The 18,874-nt window shown below is 55.2% G+C and overlaps 1 protein-coding gene across 50 annotated transcripts in view; it reads right to left on the bottom strand.

Moving 5' to 3' along the window:
- Positions 1 to 310: 310 nt before the first annotated feature.
- Positions 311 to 18,874, bottom strand: part of PCBP3 (poly(rC) binding protein 3) — a 301,168-nt gene continuing 282,604 nt past the window's right edge. For 11 of the 50 annotated variants that reach the window (XM_054542654.2, XM_054542660.2, XM_054542656.2 and 8 more), the window contains 6 exons: positions 12,219 to 12,297; positions 11,385 to 11,444; positions 7,448 to 7,500; positions 4,246 to 4,377; positions 2,515 to 2,684; positions 311 to 1,091 (listed from right to left, as the gene is read on the bottom strand). In XM_054542654.2, coding sequence (XP_054398629.1) covers positions 1,055 to 1,091; positions 2,515 to 2,684; positions 4,246 to 4,377; positions 7,448 to 7,500; positions 11,385 to 11,444; positions 12,219 to 12,297 — 531 coding nt within the window. In that variant the 3' untranslated portion in view covers positions 311 to 1,054. Of the gene's footprint in view, positions 1,092 to 2,514; positions 2,685 to 4,245; positions 4,378 to 6,274; positions 6,381 to 7,447; positions 7,501 to 8,855; positions 11,063 to 11,384; positions 11,445 to 12,218; positions 12,298 to 18,874 lie in introns of those variants that run through there. The other 39 variants (XM_054542680.2, XM_054542691.2, XM_054542692.2 and 36 more) reach the window with 15 other exon arrangements.

Raw genomic sequence — 18,874 nt, 5'->3', positions numbered from 1 at the left:
ACTGGGGGTCACCGGGCATGGCCTTTGGTGCCCATAACGGCTATAGGGGAGTAAGTCTCACAAATTAGGAACTGGCATTTTGGTGCCTGGGCAGGAATGGTTGTTTCTGTGTTTGTCATTTTAAGTAGTTTTGCCAAAGTACAAATAGAAGTACTTATGTGTGTTGTGGAAAGGGGGAATGAAATCGTATCTGTGTGAAAGAAACCCAGGCTTCTTGATAAGCACTGGACTCAGGGCAATGTCTCCCCAGGGGAAGGAAGTGCCGGGGCCTGGGTGCACTGGGGGGGCGCAGAGACGAGCCAGAGCCGGTGAGGAGGGGCCATGACATTTATTGAACTCTGAGGAGCACAGAGGGGGCTCCCTGGCATGTCTGTGCTCTCCAGCCACCCTGGAAGATGCTCAGGGGACCCCAGGAGCCTTCCCAGCATGCGGCATCTCTGTGAAGGCAGGGCCCCCAGCAGGCTCTGCCCTCCACCCCACTCCCGGGGTCAGAGCCCCAACATCCTCCATGACTCTCCTTTCCTGGCGCTCCCCATGGGTGGCAGGAGAGCCGCCCCCCGATTCCAGCACACAACCTGGGGCAGAAACTCGAGCCCAGACAACACTGGCTCTGAGGGGAAACCGAGTCAGCACGGCAGGGCTGTGTGAGAGAGGAGGGGTCTCAGGCAACGGTTCTGGACAGTTCTGGATGGCAGAGGAGAAGGGTGGACAGGAAGTGCTGTCGGAACGCCGACCCAGCTCCTAAGACAGACAGCTACGCTGACACCAAGAACGATATTTCTAAAATAATTAACAGTGCATGCCGGTGCATGGCAGACTGGAGGGAAGTCATTAATAAAATAACACTGAAGGGGGACTCGGCGGAGCCTGCAGCCTCTGTAGAGAGCGGCTGTGTGCGCGGGTGTGTTTCTCCATGGCATACGTCCTTTTGTTAATTAAGAAAACCTCTCTTTTGGTATCTGTGAGGCAGGGAAGGTGGGCTGTACAGAGTGCGAGAGCCGGGGGCCTTGGGCTCTGGCAGGTGGGTGACGTGGGGGGAGGGTGCTGGGTAGGATTAGAGAGTGCCCATCCCGGTGACCTCGGACGTCAGCCTAGAACAGACAAAGGCAGGACAGGGAAAGACGGTCACAACAAACGCCCTCATCAGTGGGCAGACGTGAGGCCGGGCTGTGTGGCCTCTGCGCTCGCTGGGATAGGCCGTCCTGGTCAGCTCAGGAGGTCCTGAGCTGGAGACCACAGCAGAGCACACAGGCCTCTTTCCCGCCCTGGTCCCCGCCATGCCCATCACCACGTCAGGTGTGTGAGCCAGCCCTGCATGGGGGCTTGAGGCCTTCCCCATGTGGAGCCCCCCACACAGCCCTGGGTCAGCCCTTGGGGGTGCTCAGGGCCTTCCTAGCCTCACACCTGGCATCTGAGAAGGGGCTTTGGTTGTCACAGGAGTAAGTGTATGTGGGTAAGAGCCATCTGGCCCCAAGCACGGGTCCCAGTGGGGCTGTCAGTAATGCGGGCTGGCAGGCGGGAACCTCCCTGACCAGCCCCGTCCCCAGGCTCGCCCTGGGTTTGCCAACGCCGCACTTTGCCCAGCCTCCTGCCTATGGGCCTGCGGCCACAGGGATGGAAAGAGGCCCATCCTGGCTCTGGATCGAGGCAGAAGCCCAGTGGGGCATCAGTGGGTAAAGTCAGGGGGTGTCCTCGTCCTCTCCAGGCAGCCCCTCACCCACTCACTGGGTGCGCAGGCAGGAGAAGGGTCACCAGGACAGGGGTTCCAGGGCCCATGCAGGGCTGTGTCCACCCAGAGGCCCCTCCCCTCCCCGCCCCTCTCCTTCCCTCCAGTCCCATCCCGTCCCATCCCATTCCACAAGCGCAGCTCAGGGCTCTTGCAGTAGGACATCCTTGGGGAGGGAGGAGGGATGTTCCTTACATCAGAGGCCGGTGGGGCTGGTGGTACAGCGTGCCTGGCGGGGGAGCTGGTGGTACGGTGTGCCTGGCGGGGGTGGGGCACTGGCTTGAGGCCGAGTGGGGTGCAGTCACAGGGACCCAGGTGGCTTCAGACCCTCCCATGTGCACAGGGACCCACGGAAGGAAGCGGCCTGCAGAGTCCTATCCTGCCTGTCCCTACACGTTTCCATGAGAATGAAAAAGGAGGCAAAACAGCAAAGTCCCCAAACATTGGTCTTTCTGGAGACTCTGAGCGGACAAGAGTCAGGCCTTCCAGGATAGGTCTGGCCGCCTGTCTGGGGCCATGGGAGCACCTGCCTTCCTCTCTAGCCTCCAGGATTGTCCCTGGAGACACTTCGGGTGGGAGGTCGGGAGAGTGAGGTGGCCCCGTGTCTACATGGAGGCTGTCACCATCCCATCCTGTCCCCACCATCCAGTCTGGAGCAGAGGGGACAGAAGGGGAGGCAGAGTGTGGCCCAGACTGTGCCTCCTCCCAACCCCCGACCGTCCAGGCGATGGAACGCCGGCCGGCGCGTCCCTTTCCGGGCGTCTCTGAGGCCCCTGGGAGCTGCTCACCTGGCATTGATGAGATACTGGGCAAGGCTGATGTTGGCCGGGGTCCCCGTGATGGTGATCTGACGCTCTGACGACCCTTCCGTGGCGTTGGCGATTTTGATCTGAGCTCCAGACATCTGTCGAATTTCATTGATTTTGGTCCCTTGGCGTCCAATTATGCAGCCTATTAGCTAGAAACAAGGACCGGGGGGATTTCTTAGAGAAGAGCCCAAGCCAGCCCCTGAAGACTGTGGGCAGCGTGCCCAAGGGGGCCTGTGGGACGGGCCACCAGCCTTGGACTCTGCCCCAAGCCCTGAGCTCAACATCCTGGAGAGGCCCCATCCACACCTGCCTGCAAGTGGTGCCTGATCCAGGCCACCTGCCCGAGGTCAGGCTGAGAGCACCTGTGCCTCTGCTGGCCCCTCTCAGAGCTGCCCTGCTCCCCACTCCTTTGGGAGGCTCACCCAGCCAAGAGGCCACAGTCACTCGGCCTGGGTGCTCCACACTGGTCACCCCAGGGTCCAGGAGCGACCCACAGGTGGCAGCCAGGGGCTGAGCAGGGAGGCTCCACCACGGCCCAGCGGTGTCTGCGCCTTCTTGGCCACATCCCAGGGAGACCAGTTCTGCCCAGACAGGCAGCATCACAAATGCTCAAGAAGAAATGTGTGCTTGAAGCCAGAGCAAAACTCACTGCTGCCTAAAACTTAGCTTTTGCTGAACTTAGATTAAACTCTGAGGCCATTCAGGCACCTCCTTTCATTCCCCCGTTGGGACCCCTGTTTAAAGACGGAACACAGTGGCCTTTGGCCAAGGCGGTCATCAAGAATGAGGGTGCTCCTTGAAGCAGCTGAGGGAGGAGGGCGGGGTGTATGGGGCAGCCATGAGGGGCCTCCGGGACAACTCGGGACCCCAGAGAAGACTGCACAGGAGCCAATGGCATCTCTCAATGCCCACCACTGGACGGAATGGAGTCCCTTCAAGCACACATAGGCCATGGATGAGAGCCCTGGAGCTTGGACAGGAAAGAGACGTGGCCAGACCTGTGGCAGAGAAAGCCCCAGACTGGAGGGTGCCCAGCACAGGGCGCGAGGAGGGCAGCTGGGCACATGGGTCCCCGAGGGCCCTGAGGCGGAGTCCACTTCCACCTCCCATGAGGCTGCTGGGGTGTCAGAACGGTGGTGAAACTGAGTGACAGGAGCAGGTTTCTGTTCTTATGCCAGTGAGATGCTGGATGGAAGGGCTGGGCTGGGCCATGTGGCAGCATGCAGGAGGGACATCCACTTCCAAGCATGAAGGGGCTCAGTCTGTGGGTGAGCAGTAGCTCCATGGTGGGACACAGGTGCCCCACCAGCCAGCCCTTGTCCCTGAGGAGACCTATGGTGTCTCAACTCTGCTCACCTTAGAGGCCATCTCTGCTGGTTACCTAGGAAATGACAGCTGTCTCACTGGACTACAGAACCCTCAGTCTTTGTAGATATCCACAGAGACCCACACTCTGGAGAATCCAGGGCTGCTGGGAGTCCTCTATCTCCTGCTGCATCTCTGGGCTCCCCGACACCTCTCAGACCCCACCCACATCTCCCAGGCCCCACCCACATCTCCCAGGCCCCACCCACATCTCCCAGACCCCACCCACATCTCCCAGGCCCCACCCACAGTCTAGCCCTCTCCCTGCTCACGCCTGTGTGTGGTGTTGAGTGTGCCCCTGGGGTCAGGAGGGTGGTTTCCTAATTTGCACATGGCCACATTCACCTGCCTGGCTGCATCTTCCTCCTTGGTGGCAGAGAGATCTGAAGGGCTCATCTCTGATGGGGGCCAGGGACAGCAGCACGGCCCACATGGGGAGGGGGAACACGGCTGACCCGGCAGCATGACCACAGGTCCCTGTAAGATGCCAACATCCAGGAGGGAGAGCTCCTGGGCTTTTGCACTGCCCCACTTCCTGTACCCCTCCTTGGCCAGCACGCAGCCAGCTTTCCTCCCTAGCACTTTCTGCACTGGAGTGCGTGGTGTCTGCTGAAACACGCAGCACTGAAAGCCTCGTGCACATGTGCTGTTGGATCTCTCCTCGGAGCCTGCTGGAGGAAGTATCTCCCTGCCCCTTCTGCACAAAGGGCCTACCCTCTTCGCTTAACCATCTGCCCCTGCCTCCTAACTGCCTCACTCCAGCTTTGCCCTGGCATGCATCCCCCTCCTGCTCTCACCCTGCCCTCTCCCTCTGCTCCCTGTGATGTGCTGCTCAGAGTGCCCGTCTCCCTAGGCTCTGGAGGGTGCTGCCTTTGCCACAGGCCTTTCCCCTCCTCTGCACACAGCTGTGGGGTCTGAATGCTGATGGGACGTCATTGAGCAGCCAGGGCATGCCCGCCTAACCACAAATGCCAAGGTGAACAGCACTGTGACTTCTGTACTGGCACTCTCTGCCATGAGAAGGGAATGTGGGGAGGTCGGACCTCCTTCACCTGCCCTGCCCTAGGCCAGCTGGCTCAGTGCAGGGGAGGATGCCTTCTAGGCTGAGCCCTGCAGCCCAAGGGTGCCTCCCACCTGGCCCCACCTGCATCTGCGAAACCTGCCAGCAGTTAGCAGACTCCTCTCCTCCTCTCTCCTCACCCTTGTGTGCCTCTATTGCAAATTCAAAGAAGAACGATAGAAATATTCTGAAATAATGTGGCCCCTCCTAATCAGATGTCAATGCCAAATTCCACTGGAACTGCAGTAACAGCTCCCATTGCAGCCTCTCCTCCTAGAAACCACTGTCGGACACCTTAGATTCCTTTCCCCAGCAGAAGGCCTGGCTGATTCTGCAGCTAAGAACCAAGGAAAGGGGCATGAGCCTTGGTGGGTGGGTGACTGTTGCTTAGGGCAGAGTAGGGGTGACCACAGGCACCAGTGCTTGCATGGCCAAGAGCAAGGACTGAAATAGGTGGTGAGGAAGGCCCATAGTGATCATCAGAAAGGGAACCAAAGGGCTGGGGCCCCTGGACTGGCCTGTATCCCCAGTGGCCGTGCTGGGGAGCCTGTGAGTCTCAGGAGTCCCTGCCTCCAAGCAGTGTCTTTCTGCAGGAACGCTGAGGCAGCATGATCCAACTGTGACCACGAGACGGACGTAGACGAGATGACAGGCAAGTTCAGAACAAGCACACCCATTTTATTTTTTCCTTTTCTCCAAGAAGGTAGCAGGCAGTCACCATGTGAGGAACATCAGCTTTGGTGCAGCCCAGATACATCCCTCATGAAATCTAGGGGTGCTGGTGAAAGCCCCCTGACAGTGTCGTCAACAGCCTTTTCCATGAAGAAGCATGGAAGGCTGTACCCAAAGGCACTGGGATAAGAGGAAGCTGCCTTCCTTCTGAGAAGCAGGTCTCTTCCCTAGGAAGATCCCCAGGAGGAGGATGGGAAGTGAGTGATGAAGAGCTGGGAAAACCAGCATCCATCTGTACAAAGGAGACCCCAGGAAACAGCTTGACCAGCTCTCCAAAGATGTCTCATCCTCTTAAAGCTCATTTCCATTTTAAATGAGTGTTTGGATAAGAGCACCAAACCTGGTGTTAGTGAACACTGATTCACCAAAGAAGGAAAACCCCACAGGAAAAGCCCGGTGGCTTTACTACCTAGAGGAAAAGACTCAGGAGGATGCCAGAAACCAAATGCTCAAGGAACCACTGCAGTAAGGGAAAGGGTTGGGGAAAAATCCCCTCCCTCCAAGAATGCAGGGAGCAGTTGGCTGTGCCACCCCACACCTGGGGAGATGGCTCTGTGCTGCTGCCTTTCAAGTTGGGCCAACCTCAGAAATCCTTGGGGATGCCAGAAGGCTGGATCACAATGCTGCCTGGAGTGTGAGTGTCCTGAGCTTCTTTTAGCAGACATGAGGACTCTGCCTGACCAGCAACCTAGGGAAAGAAGAAGGCCTAGAGTGCACATTGCCAAGAGGGGCTCAAATGAAGAAGGCTCTTCAGGCGGGTCAGTGGCACCAGCCAGACAGCCTCATGGTCCGCTCATCTGGTGACCCTGCTCTTTTCTGCCTCTTTTTCTCCCGCTCCACTGTCCATCTTCCACACACAGGACTGGTGATCTCCCTGAACTGCCAAATCTGTGCTTCCTATGGTCAACTTGTATGAAAGGAAGGAACAGGGCTTAGATTTCCTGCCCAGCAGGTGTAAAGGGGCAGAACAGTGAAGGTTCCCAAAGTCCACAGCTCTAGGGCAGAAAAGGCTCCTGGATGCTTGAGCTGTAAGTGGGGCAGCCATCTCCACATCCCACACAGGGACTCTGCTTGCTGCTCTGGCAGCTATCCCTCAAGGACATGTGGCCTATGCCCTCCCTGGTCTCTCAGTTTGTGGATAAGTCAAGCATTCAGAGAATAGTCCTCTCTATCCTCAAGACCCGTGCTTACTCTGGGGAGGACTGAGTGTGCTGAGGGGAGCTCGTAAGGCCACACCCTCAGGTATGCTGAAGGCATGAACAGACTGAGGAGTGCTAGAAGGAATCTAGACAAGTCTGTGACATCCAACCAACTTCAAGTCTGTTGGAGCCAACTCATGGAGAATCCCAAACCTTCTGAGGGGCCAGGGCCGATGGAGATAATACTGTGGGTGGGTCCACTCTAGAGCATTCCTGGGCCACCTTGTTCTTCAAGGTTTGACCCGTACCAGGGCAGTGCCTCCACAGCAACATGGGTTCTCAGCCCAACTCTCATCTGACTACTGATTAATATCTGAAGTCCCCTTTAGCCTGTTGCTTGTTCAACATCTTAGGGATGTAAAAGCACATAACTTTTTATGGGCATTAAACCCACTTTAAAAAGGAAAGGAGGGAGGACACAGATCAAACAGTGGGGTTGGGGTGGTGAAGGCATTACCAAGCAGTGGGTCCCTCTGCCCAAAGGACAGCAAAGCTGACAGCCACTTGTGCCTGGTGTTTTTACCCAGGGACAGGCGGGTACAGGGGGCATACTCACATCATTGGGAATGGTGAGCTCATGAGTGCTGGCTGGTGGGCTGGCATCCAGACCTGGGTATACCAAGGGGACATGGTTAGGCTGGTGGAAGGCTGCTAACAGTCACACTCCAGTGCCTGGCCCCCACTCTCCTGGGTCAAGTGAGACAGGGCTATAGAGCTGGCCCAAGTGTGAGGGCCAGCACAGCCCAGAGGGCCAGGACCCTGTGAGCTTTCAGTCCCAAACTGCCACCCAATTTCCTTAGTCCCAACTTCTCTCAAAAGAAGGAAAGAGAGACCCAAGCAGGACATTTTGTTTTTTTCATTTTGTGCACAGCGTGACTTCACTCCCCTGTTATGTTTGTATACTCTCTTGTGACACCTTGGAAAGCCACCCTGGTGGGCCCCTGGCTGAAGGGCAGGGCCATCCAGCATGTCTCAGGGTCTCTGTGCAGCACCCAGGGCACAGGCCATGATGGTCACACTGATGCTGAGTGCCCATTTTCCCTTAGTTCTCAGGATACCCCACTGGTTCTGAGGCCCACACCGCTCTACCCGACAGTGCCCCACCTCCCTGTGACACCCCCGGCCTGCTGCAGGGGACAGCAGATGGCAGATCACGCAAAGTTGCCTCTCATTCCGATTCTGATGTAACTCTGTATAGATGCCCCTGCACATAGCCTGGCTCAGACAGCTCAGGCCCACCAGGCAGTTCTTCCAGTTCAGAGCAAGGAGACCTAATGGCATCACTGAGCCAAAAATGAAGTGCTAGGGCCAATGAAAAGCTGCACATTTCTATATAGATACCTTTCTTTGTTGAAGAGTGACGATATGGGTCTAATTGATCATCAAGCCTAAGTTTTTATATTTACAAATCTCCACTTAGTACCATCAGATAAAAGACAACCTCTCAGAGTTCAAGTCCAAGATTTGCTCTTGCTTGGAGGCTGCAAGCCCCATGAGTACTGGCACAGGAGGGGCCAGAGGCTGCTCTGCTCTTCGTGCTCAGCATTTCCATTTCCTGGACAAGTGGTGGCTCCAACCTGCAAGTCTAATGCTGACACTCTGCTCTTCCCCTTGCAGGCTCCATGTGGTTCTTGTGACTCAGATTCTGCAGCTCAGCCTGGGCCCTGGAGACCCCGGGATCCACCCCTCCTAACCATCGCAGGCCCGGCTGATGTACCTTCAGAATACCCCAGACTGGGGAGCCCTCCTCCCACCCCCATGCTCCCCTCTTGCTGGTTCCTGCCTCTGCTGTGCTCCTCAGCCTAGGTTCCAGACAGACCAGAGGGGTCCCCAAAATGCACCTCCAATGGCTGGAGACTCCCAATGAGCTCCTACTTCCTCACGGCGCCTCCTGTGCCCCCCAACTCCATGTTAAAGCCACACAGCTCCTGTTCCTCCCCACCACCTCTGCCCTGCCCCCCATCCCTGCCAGCCACACCCTCCCTGGGCCCTGGGTGGGGCAGTTTGTCCACAATGCCACCTCTCATCTTGTCTTATGGTACTGGCACCACCAACCAGAGGATCCTCTCACTGTGGCCAGCCAGTCTCCCTGGCAGGGAGTGACCCCACAGGGCAGAGGTGGTCCTGTGGGGCTGTCCAGCACAAGAGGGGATCAGTTGGTGCTGAATGAACCAATTCATCTCTAATTCTCCATTATTTTTCTTTTGCATATATAAGCCTAGAGTTTCTGTTCTTTATATTCTTTTAATAAAGATACTTTCAAAACAACACTTATTTGGTTATTCAACTATCTATAAACATTCCATAAACAGTGATATTTAAAATGTCGCTGAAAAGATTTCCTTGGTCCTGCCTGAGTCCTAGACAGGAATTCCTGAACAAAGTAGACCTTAGATGAATAGAGAGGAGTGAGCCAGACCTGTTGAACTTGGGATATTTTGATTAAAGGGAGGAAAGTATGGGAAATCTTCCTAGGAGAGCACTAAAGTTAAGCAAATAATATAAAGAAATGTCTGCATAACCAGGACATTCATCTCAGGACAGCATGGCCGATGTGTTCATTCATCTCAGGATGGCATGGCTGATGTGTTCATTCATCTCAAGGCAGCATGGCCGATGTATTCATTCATCTCAGGATGGCATGGCCAATGTGTTCGTTCATCTCAGGATGGCATGGCTGATGTGTCCATTCATCTCAGGACGGCATGGCTGCTGCGTTCATTCATCTCAAGACAGCATGGCCGATGTGTTCACTCATCTCAGGATGGCATGGCTGCTGTGTTCATTCATCTCAAGACAGCATGGCCGATGTGTTCATTCATCTCAGGATGGCATGGCTGATGTGTTCATTTATCTCAGGATGGCATGGCTGATATGTTCGTTCATCTCAGGATGGCATGGCTGATGTGTTCATTCATCTCAAAACAGCATGGCTGATGTGTTCATTTATCTCAGAACGGCATGGCCCAGGTGTTCACTCATCTCAGGACAGCATGGCCGATGTGTTCATTCCTCTCAGGATGGCATGGCTGATGTGTTTATTCATCTCATGACGACATGGACCAGGTGTCCATCCATCTCAGGACGGCAAGGCCCAGGTGTTCGTTCATCTCAGGACAGCATGGCCGATGTGTTCATTCATCTCAGGACGGCATGGCTGATGTGTTCATTCATCTCAGGACGGCATGGACCAGGTGTTCATCCATCTCAGGACAGCATGGCCGATGTGTTCATTCATTTCAGGATGGCATGGCCCAGGCGTTCATTCATCTCAGGACAGCATGACCGTTGTGTTCATTTATCTCAGGACAGCACGGCCGACGTGTTCAATCATCTAAGGACGGCATGGCCGACGTGTTCACTCATCTCAGGATGGCATGGCCGACGTGTTCAATCATCTCAGGACGGCACAGCCCAGGTGTTCACTCATCTCAGGACAGCATGGCCCAGGTGTTCGTTCATCTCAGGACGGCATGGCCGACGTGTTCACTCATCTCAGGATGGCACGGCCGATGTGTTCACTCATCTCAGGACAGCATGGCCCAGGTGTTCGCTCATCTCAGGACAGCATGGCCCAGGGGTTCGTTCATCTCAGGACAGCATGACCGTTGTGTTCATTCATCTCAGGACGGCATGGCCGACATGTTCACTCATCTCAGGACGGCATGGCCCAGGTGAGTCTGTTTCTTATGAAGATGATGACATTCCAGGTACCAGGGGTAAAGGAGGCTGCCCCAACCTGCAGTCCAAGCCCACGCTGGAAGTCTCTTGGCCGCAGCATTCAAAGAGGCCACCAACACCTCCCATCACTGCCCACTCGATTTAACCCTGCTGTGGCTGGCATGTGTGTGCACCGCGGTCCCCAGGGCCTTGGTGAGGGGAGGGTCGTCACAGGACACCTGCCTGGCCACCAGGAAGCCACCGTGGCACCGGCCATGTGCACATGGAGTCACAAGGTGTGGTGCGTGTGTGGCATCTTCTTCACGGGCACCTAGGAACCTGCTAAGCCCCAGGCAAACAACTGTGTCTGTTTCATGGCCTCGGTCACTGAATCTACAAATCTATGTGCTGCCCACAGTGTCTGAGGAATGAACGTTTCAATGGAAGTCGGGAGGGGTGCAGGCAAATCCAGCACAGACTGATCTTCCTCCTTAAGGGTTTGCTCATAGTCCTACAAAACCCATTTCCAAAGCGCACCATGGTGAGACCTCTATTTCCTGCTCCCACGGCCACCTCCCATGGCCGGGTGCCCTGCTCTGAGCACCTCAGGCCCCACCATCCACGGGGTGCCCTGCTCTGAGCACCTCAGGCCCCACCATCCAGCCACAGTGGCAGCATGGCACCACCCACACCCTTGGCAGCACCTGAGGCTGGTCCACAGTCTCCCATGGAAGCTGTAAACTGCTGCAGCAGCAGGGCCCCCACACTTCCTCCCACTGGGGCTCTGCTCTGCCACCCTGGCCTGCTCTCCTGTCAGTGTGGCTTTGTGTTACCTGATGACTGGCCCATCAGATTTTGAGCTTCTTCGGAGGAGTGTAAAGGCAGCTTTTCTCCTGGAGAGCAAAGAAGAGACAGGTTTAATGTTTTGCCCTCAAGGAGATAAGCAGGGTCCCTTCAACTAGGGAAGCTCAAAATATGACTGGCGCACGCACCGGCGCTCTCTCCGGCCACGGCCACAGGCATGGCACTGCCTCTGTGGGGAGGGACACCTAGCTGCCAGGCATGCTGGGGGAGAGGGGAGTTGTCCACAGGCATGGCGCTGCCTCTGCAGGGAGGGACACCCAACTGCCAGGCATGCCAGGGGAGGGTGGGCTTGCCACGGATGGCCACCCTTGACGGCCTCATGACAGCTGACTCGGGTCATTGCTCTCCTGGGGCAGGGCTGGGTGCCACCTTGGGATATGCAGTGGCTTCCTGCAGAAGAGCATCCACGTCTGCTGTGCTCTCACTCCTGGAGAGAAAAGGCTCCAGGGCGGCCTAGTGGGTACATTCAGCAGGAAGGGCCATCCAGGACAGACTGCAGGCAGCACAGGGCACTGCCCAGCAAGCGCAGACCCTCGGTGGGCAGACGTCTCTTCACAAGCAAGGCTATGGCAAGGCCAGCTGTAAGGTGAACTAGCCCCCCACAGGGGGAGTGAGACCCACCTCCCGCCCCCACCCTGTCCCCGGCCCCAGCCCTGGCAAGCCTGCTGCATGTGAACCCTGCACCACCGGCACTCACAACTCCAACTGCACCTGTTCTATACACTGCACCGAATAACACAGCTCAGAAAGAGAAAGTCCCCAGGTGAGAAGAGAAGGAGGTGAGAAAAGGGCTGGGTACGTACCGGGGAAAGCGGGGTTGGTCTGTCCGAGGGGAGGAAAGGGGGTTTGCTGCATGGCCAACTGGTGGAGCTTGGTCAACTGCTGGGGTAGGAGGGACACGAGAGCTAAGAAGGTTATTGTCATTGAGTACAAGTCACACCAAATTAAAATGGCAGTAACAGAACTTTGCACAGATAGATAGAAAGAGGGCCATGCGGACACATGGCAGACGCAAGAGAACGCAAGGACTTGGCCTGGGGGAAGCCAATGGAGTCCAGGCTGTGAGCAGGCCAATGCCCGGCGTGCAGAGGGCAGCTCCGGAAGCCGCTGTCTTCTCTCCCTGGCTCCCTGGCAGCTCCAGCCTGGACTGGCCCAGCCTCCCTCTCAAAGGCTGGTGTGGACAGGAGGCCGGGGCCAGTGGGCCATGGAGAGTCTGGGGGAGTCCAGGAGCCACAGATGAAGACCAGCTGCACTTCTAGGAGATTCAAGGCCAAGTCACTAGTCACTAAAATCAGCCTAGCCCCTGTGGGATCCACAGAGGCATGAGTTTGCAAACCTCGCCCTGGTCTCACCCTGTGCTAGGCCTGGCCCACTCCCCTCCCCTGCAGGGCCTTGCTTTACCCATGAGGTGACCTGGGGTAGGGGGAACACCCGAGGGGCCACACACCTGCCTTTTAGTCACCTCCAGAAGCGTCTTGCCTTCCCTGGGATTACAGAACACTAGTGTTAGAAGGTTCTGTGGAAGGCATGAGGGAGGGACGCCTCGGGCCCTCAGCTGGGAGCTGCCTGTGTCCCCAGTCCCTGCAGGCTGCCCCCAGCCCTTCTCCTCCCATCTTCGGGCCACAAGACATTTGAAGGGGGCTTTGATGCCATTTTTAAAGTTATTTTACCTGAGCCTCATTTCTTAAATAAAAACTAAAAATAGCAGAAGATAATGGTAAATGTGGCAAGGTGAGGCTCAAAATTCTTCCACCCTTTAGAGAGCCCAGGACTGCTCAGCAGAGGGCATGGTGCTCCTCAGGCCTGGCTTTCCCAGGAGCCGCAGGCCTCCAGTGGGGCTGTCAAGGCTGGGTGCTGCAGAGGGTGTCCTGGGGCTCAGGAGGACACCGGGCAAAGCTCCTCTGTGGTGCTGCCCGGTAGGCAGGGGAGGTGGCACATTCGGGGAGGGCACCACCTCCCCAGCATTTTCCCTTCAGAACACTCAACCCAAACACATCCCAGCGTGGCTGTGTGGACTCCTGCGACCCACAGCCAGGCAGGCACCTCAGCTTCCTCACTGCACAGGGTATGTGTGGCAGAAGCTGCCACAGAGGCCACCAATGCTGGGGGGGTGTGGGCGCTCGGAGCAGAGCTGCTGTCTGCACGTGAGAAGGCTGGCTGCTGAGCACCTGACCAGACCCCCATGCTTGCCCTGGCCACCCCTGGAACCTGGGTTCCCTGACACCAGGGAGCACAGTCAGGAACGCGGCGACTGTGGTCCCAGCGCCTTCCCAGCTGTGTGCTCCTGGGTGGGTTTGAACTTGGCCTCTCAGGAGCTGGGAGCCCTCCCCTAAGAGTTCACCCAGAGTCAAGATAAAGGCCCTTCCTTCCTCAGTACCTAGTACCCTGGGAGGATGGGGGAGCTGCTCCCCAGTCCCGCCCCTCCCCAACCCCTGGCCTTGCAGCCAGGTCTGGGCTGGGGGCAGGGCAGGCCTGGCAGGATGGGGTTGTCTGGTGTGCTGCAGCCCATCTGGCCTCTTCTTGCTCCCACAGGATGGGGTCTGGTCCCCATGGCAAGCCCGCGGCCTCTGGCACACCTTTGCATTCAGTGGAGAGCAGTGAGATTGTAGGGTGTGTGTTGCCGCAGCCTGACTTTGCTCCCTGAGCATCTGCCATTGCAGACACATCTGGTGAGCACTTACACAGGGGCACATCTACAAAGCAGGCCCCGCCCAGGCCTCTCTGCCTTCCTGGCTGTCCTCTGACCCCAGCTCCCAAGTGGGTGGCATCTGCGCTGCCCCGTGATGTAACATGAATGGGCGTGCCGGGTTATCTGAGGGGATGTGTGCGGAAGCCCCTGATGAGGGTGCCAGGAGAGCTTGTGGGGGACATGCTGTCCCAAGGACACCAGCTGAAGTCACCGGGACAGTCTACCTCCCGGAGATACACGAGGCCCTGCGGGGGCAGCAGGAGGAAGCAGGCACATCTGGGGTCCTAGTGAAGGCGCCCCACCTGGACAGGGCACGTCAGGAAAGACCGCAAGTGTCCCAGGCCGGGTAGGAGAACTGCAGGCAAGATCGCCCACGGCGGGGTGAGACACTCCTGGCAAATTCATCCACAGTCACAGGACGCTGAATGGCACAGATGGGATCCACAAACCCCCGACTCCTAGTGGGGCTCAGGAGCTGCCCCATGGCCAGGGATTGGGGCACAGGGGAGGGGTGCCCCCTGGGCTCTACAGGGGTTGGAGTCGGCTCCAAGATGGCCCAGCCTGTGGCTGTGGCGATAGGAAGGCCTGGTGTCTCCAGGCCTCAGTTCCTCGAACTATCAAGTGGGGGAACGGATGTGAGTGAGCAGCAACTGTGGCTGCGGATGACAAAAATGTCTCCCGATACGTTTTTGGCTTTTTATGAAGAAATGACCACACTAGCAAATAAATCTCTCTCCTCCCCACCTACAAATGTAGGGGACGTCCTAGGGAGGCCTGGACTAGCACTGGGCGGTGCTGGGGGAGCGTCTGTGGAGAGGATGGGCGGGTGCTTACCCTAGCTCTGCCCGGGATCAGTCAGGCCACTGCACCTCGTTTGGACTCAATTTCCACATTTTTTAAAGGAGAGAACAGGACTAAGTGCCAAGGGGCCTTCCACTTTTTGGGAAAATTCTGCCCTGTTAAAAAAATGAGGCTTTTGGTTCTCACCAGTACCTCCAAACCACTGAGAGGAAAGAGGAAGAAAGTCAGGTAGGCAGGCGAGAGGGAGGGAGAGGAGGGGACGGAGGAGGGGGAGAGTGAGGGAGGGGAGAGAGGAGAGGAGGGAGGAGGGGGAGAGTGAGGGAGGGGAGAGGAGGGAGGGAGAGGAAGGCAGGAGGGGAGGGAGGGAGAGGAGGGGAGGGAGAGGAGGGCAGGAGGGGAGGAAGTAGGGGGAGAGGGAGGGAGAGGAGAGAGGAGGGAGGAGGGAGAGAGGGAGGGAGAGGAGAGGAGGGAGGAGGGCAGAGTGAAGGAGAGGAGGGCAGGAGGGGAGGAGGGGGAGAGGGAGGAAGGGGCGGGGAGGGAGGAGGGGGAGAGGGAGGAAGGGGAGGGGAGGGAGGAGGGGGAGAGGGAGGAAGGGGAGGGGAGGGAGGAGGGGGAGAGGGAGGAAGGGGAGGAGAGGAGGGTGGGCAGGGGATGTATCCCATTGCTGATGTTTTTCTGTAAACTGTCTTTTCTATTTCACATTGTTTCAGAATGTAACACATACACAACTATTAAAATTACAAGCATTTAAAATGCAACTCAATGAATTATCACAAAATGAATGCACCCATGCAACTATCACTCAGGCCAAGAAACAGGCCCCCACCACAGTGGTTCTAACCTGTGTTCTATTTCACCTCCAGCAAAATGCCTGTTTCTGTCATTCGCCCATTTTTCTTATTGCTTGATTTTTGCTGACTTCCCAAGAGCACCCCAGCATTTCAGATGCCATCCTGTCTTGTCATTCCTGCTGCACAGATCTTCTCCCCACTCTCCTGCGGTGTCTTATGAGAAACAGTATTCTAACATTTAATATAGTGGAACTCACCAGTATTTTCCTTTACGGTCTGTGCTTACGTTTTAAGAAAACCTCCCCTGACCTGAGAATAGGACATTCTTCTATATTTTCTCCTAAAACTGCTAAATTCTTCTGTCTTGTGTTGGAGTTCTTGACACATGGGAAATGATTTTTGTTTATGGCAGGAAGTAAAGATCAATTTCCCCACGTGGTTGACCCACCGTCCTGGCACTGTGTGGAGCGTCTGCCCTCTCCCAGGCTCTCGTGGGCAGCTCTGTCCTGTCCAAGTCTCGTGGACGGCTTCCTTTTAAAGCTATGTTTTAGGCACGTATAAATTTTGAATTATATCTTCTTGTGAGCTGAATTTTCTATCAACATGTAATGACTAAAGTTTTTCTCTTAAAGTCTTGTTTTTTTTCCCCTACTGATGTTAATATTGGTACACCAGTTTATTTTGTTGCATATTCCTTAGCCTTTTCCCATTCTTTCATTTTTTCTGGGTCCTTATGCTTTAGGTGTGTCTCTTGAAAGAAAAAAAACCAAAAAAATTATTTTTTGCTTGTTTGCTTGCCTATTTGTTCAGCTTAAAAATATAGTCTGGCAGCCTTTGCTTCTTAACTGAAATTTCGTAATTTTACTTTGATCACAATCATCCACATGTTTAGACTAATTTTTGACACTTGTTTTCTAATTGTCCTGCTTTTCCAGAGTTTCTTTTTTATTTCACTCCTTTTCTTCTGTTGGATTAATAATTTTTCCCCTCACTTGTTTCCCCTGTCCTCTCACAGAGGTTACATATCGGACTCCTTTGTTGTTAGTGGTCACTGAAACTTTAACATGTGCGTTGAGAGTCTACACCCGGTGTCTTCACCCTCTAGTGGAATGAGACAGAGACCTGCGGGTGTTCACATCTCCTCACACACACCCGATCTTACGTGTGCTGTTTCTATCCACTCGACTGTTCCGGGTGTTCGTATCTCCTCACGCACACCCGATCATACGTGTGCTGTTTCTATCCACTCGACTGTTGTGTCAATCCTGTGAATCAGATAAGGGCATTAGTGACTTCACAGATGATGTTTGTTTACCAAATGTGCACACTTTTCTTTGCATTTCCAGCCTTCCTTCTGGGATCGTTTTCCTTCTTCCCACAGGGCATCCATCAGAAGATCATGTGCTGGGGCCTGCTGGTCAGATCAGTTTGTCTACAAATAGCTACCTGTAGGTCCTTGGAAGATCCTCCCTTGAGACGGAATTTTATGCTGACAACTATTTTCTTTGATTATACCACCATCTGCTGGCTTTTAAAGTTTCTGATGAGAAGTCAACCAAATTTCTCACTCTTGTTCCTCTGTCATATTATCTCTGATTACTTTTAAGATTTGATTTTGGTCTTTGGTGTTATGTAGTCTTGCTTCGATATTTCTAAGATGGATTTCTCTTTGTTTATCCTGTTTGGGAATTGTTGATGGTTTCTCTAATTTTGGAAGGTTCTCTGTGTGTCTCTTGGAATTTTCTCTCTCCATTCCATGTCTCCCCTGGGCTTCCAACTGGATGCATGTTCTTCCTTCTCAGGCCTCCTGACTGTGTTTCTCAGACCTCCACGGGCCAGTGAGTTGCCCGAGGGTCCTGTAAAAATGCAAAGTCTGGTTCTGAGAAGGGCAAGCTGGGAGGAACAGCATGTGAGAGCCGTGCCACTGGGGCCCTGCAGAGGATGGGGTGTTCCAAGAAAGGAAAGATGGAACTCCAGCCAGCAGTGAGGGTTGCCTGGGCCTCTTGTTTCATGAATGGAGTGGCTGCAGTAGCACAGCTCTGACAGCAGGTGGGGCCATGGGCAAGCCTCTGCACCACTTGCAGCTGCAAGGTCTTGGAAAGTGCCAGGCTTTAGAGTGAGAGAGGCTGGGCCCTTCAGCACGTGCCCAGGGCATGTGGCATTGACTACTCTCGCACTACAGTGAGGGGACCCCTCACCCACCTCCCCACAGGGTTCCAGAGGGAGACACAGAACAAGTGGGAGGAGAAAGCACTCTGCAACAATCTGCCCAAATCTCTGCAAGTGCATGAGATTGTCACGAGATCCCACGCGTGCCCTTCATGTGTCCGGGGAAACGTGTGGCACCGACAGAGTCACGGGGATTGCACAGCTGGGATGAAGGGCCGCGTCCAGCACAGCATCTGGCCGTGCCTCCCATCCCTGGCTCCCACTTACAATGACACATTTCTACAATTTCCCCACGACTCTTTCACTGAAGAACCAGCTTCTTAGCAGATACTGGTGTCCACTTGATTCCCAGCGTTGCTGCACATCTGCTGCTCACGTCCAGCTGCCTGGGCGGCTATGCCAAGCCCTCCCATTGCCTGGCTCATGAGCTCTGGCCAAGGCACCTCTCAGAGCTTCCACTTTCTTGTGTGTGGAACTGGCCCCACGGTCCTGAGATCTGCTTCACAGGGTTGGTGCAAAGCCTCATCTAAAATAGCCTACGTGGCAAATTCTTCGTCAACTCTAACATGTTTTTATTTTTGCTTGCTTTCAACATCCCCTTTAAATGATGGGGATGTTAAGTAAGAGAGTGATTAGGAGACCTGGAAGACTAGAAATAAAGATTTGTATATATGAGGGTATTTTTTCTTTTTTTGAGACAAGGTCTTGCTCTGTCGCCCAGGCTGGAGTGCAGTGGTGCGATCTCAGCTCACTATAGTCTCGACCTCCGGGGCTCAGGTAACCGCCCCACCTTAGCCTCCTGAGTAGCTGGGACTACAGGTGTGTGCCACCACACCCAGTTAATTTTTGTATTTTTTTGTAGAGATGGGGTCTTGCTCTTTTGTCCAAGCTGGTCTCCAACTCCTGGGCTCAAGCAGTCCTCCCATCTTGGCCTCTCAAAGTGCTGGGATAGCAGAAGAGGGCCACTGTACCTGGACTATGAGGGTATTTTTGAAGTTCACTCATTTCT

This window comes from Pongo abelii, chromosome 22, assembly GCF_028885655.2.
Source record: "Pongo abelii isolate AG06213 chromosome 22, NHGRI_mPonAbe1-v2.0_pri, whole genome shotgun sequence".
NCBI classification, from domain to species: Eukaryota; Metazoa; Chordata; class Mammalia; order Primates; family Hominidae; genus Pongo; species Pongo abelii.
This window is presented reverse-complemented; position numbering and strand designations above follow the sequence as displayed.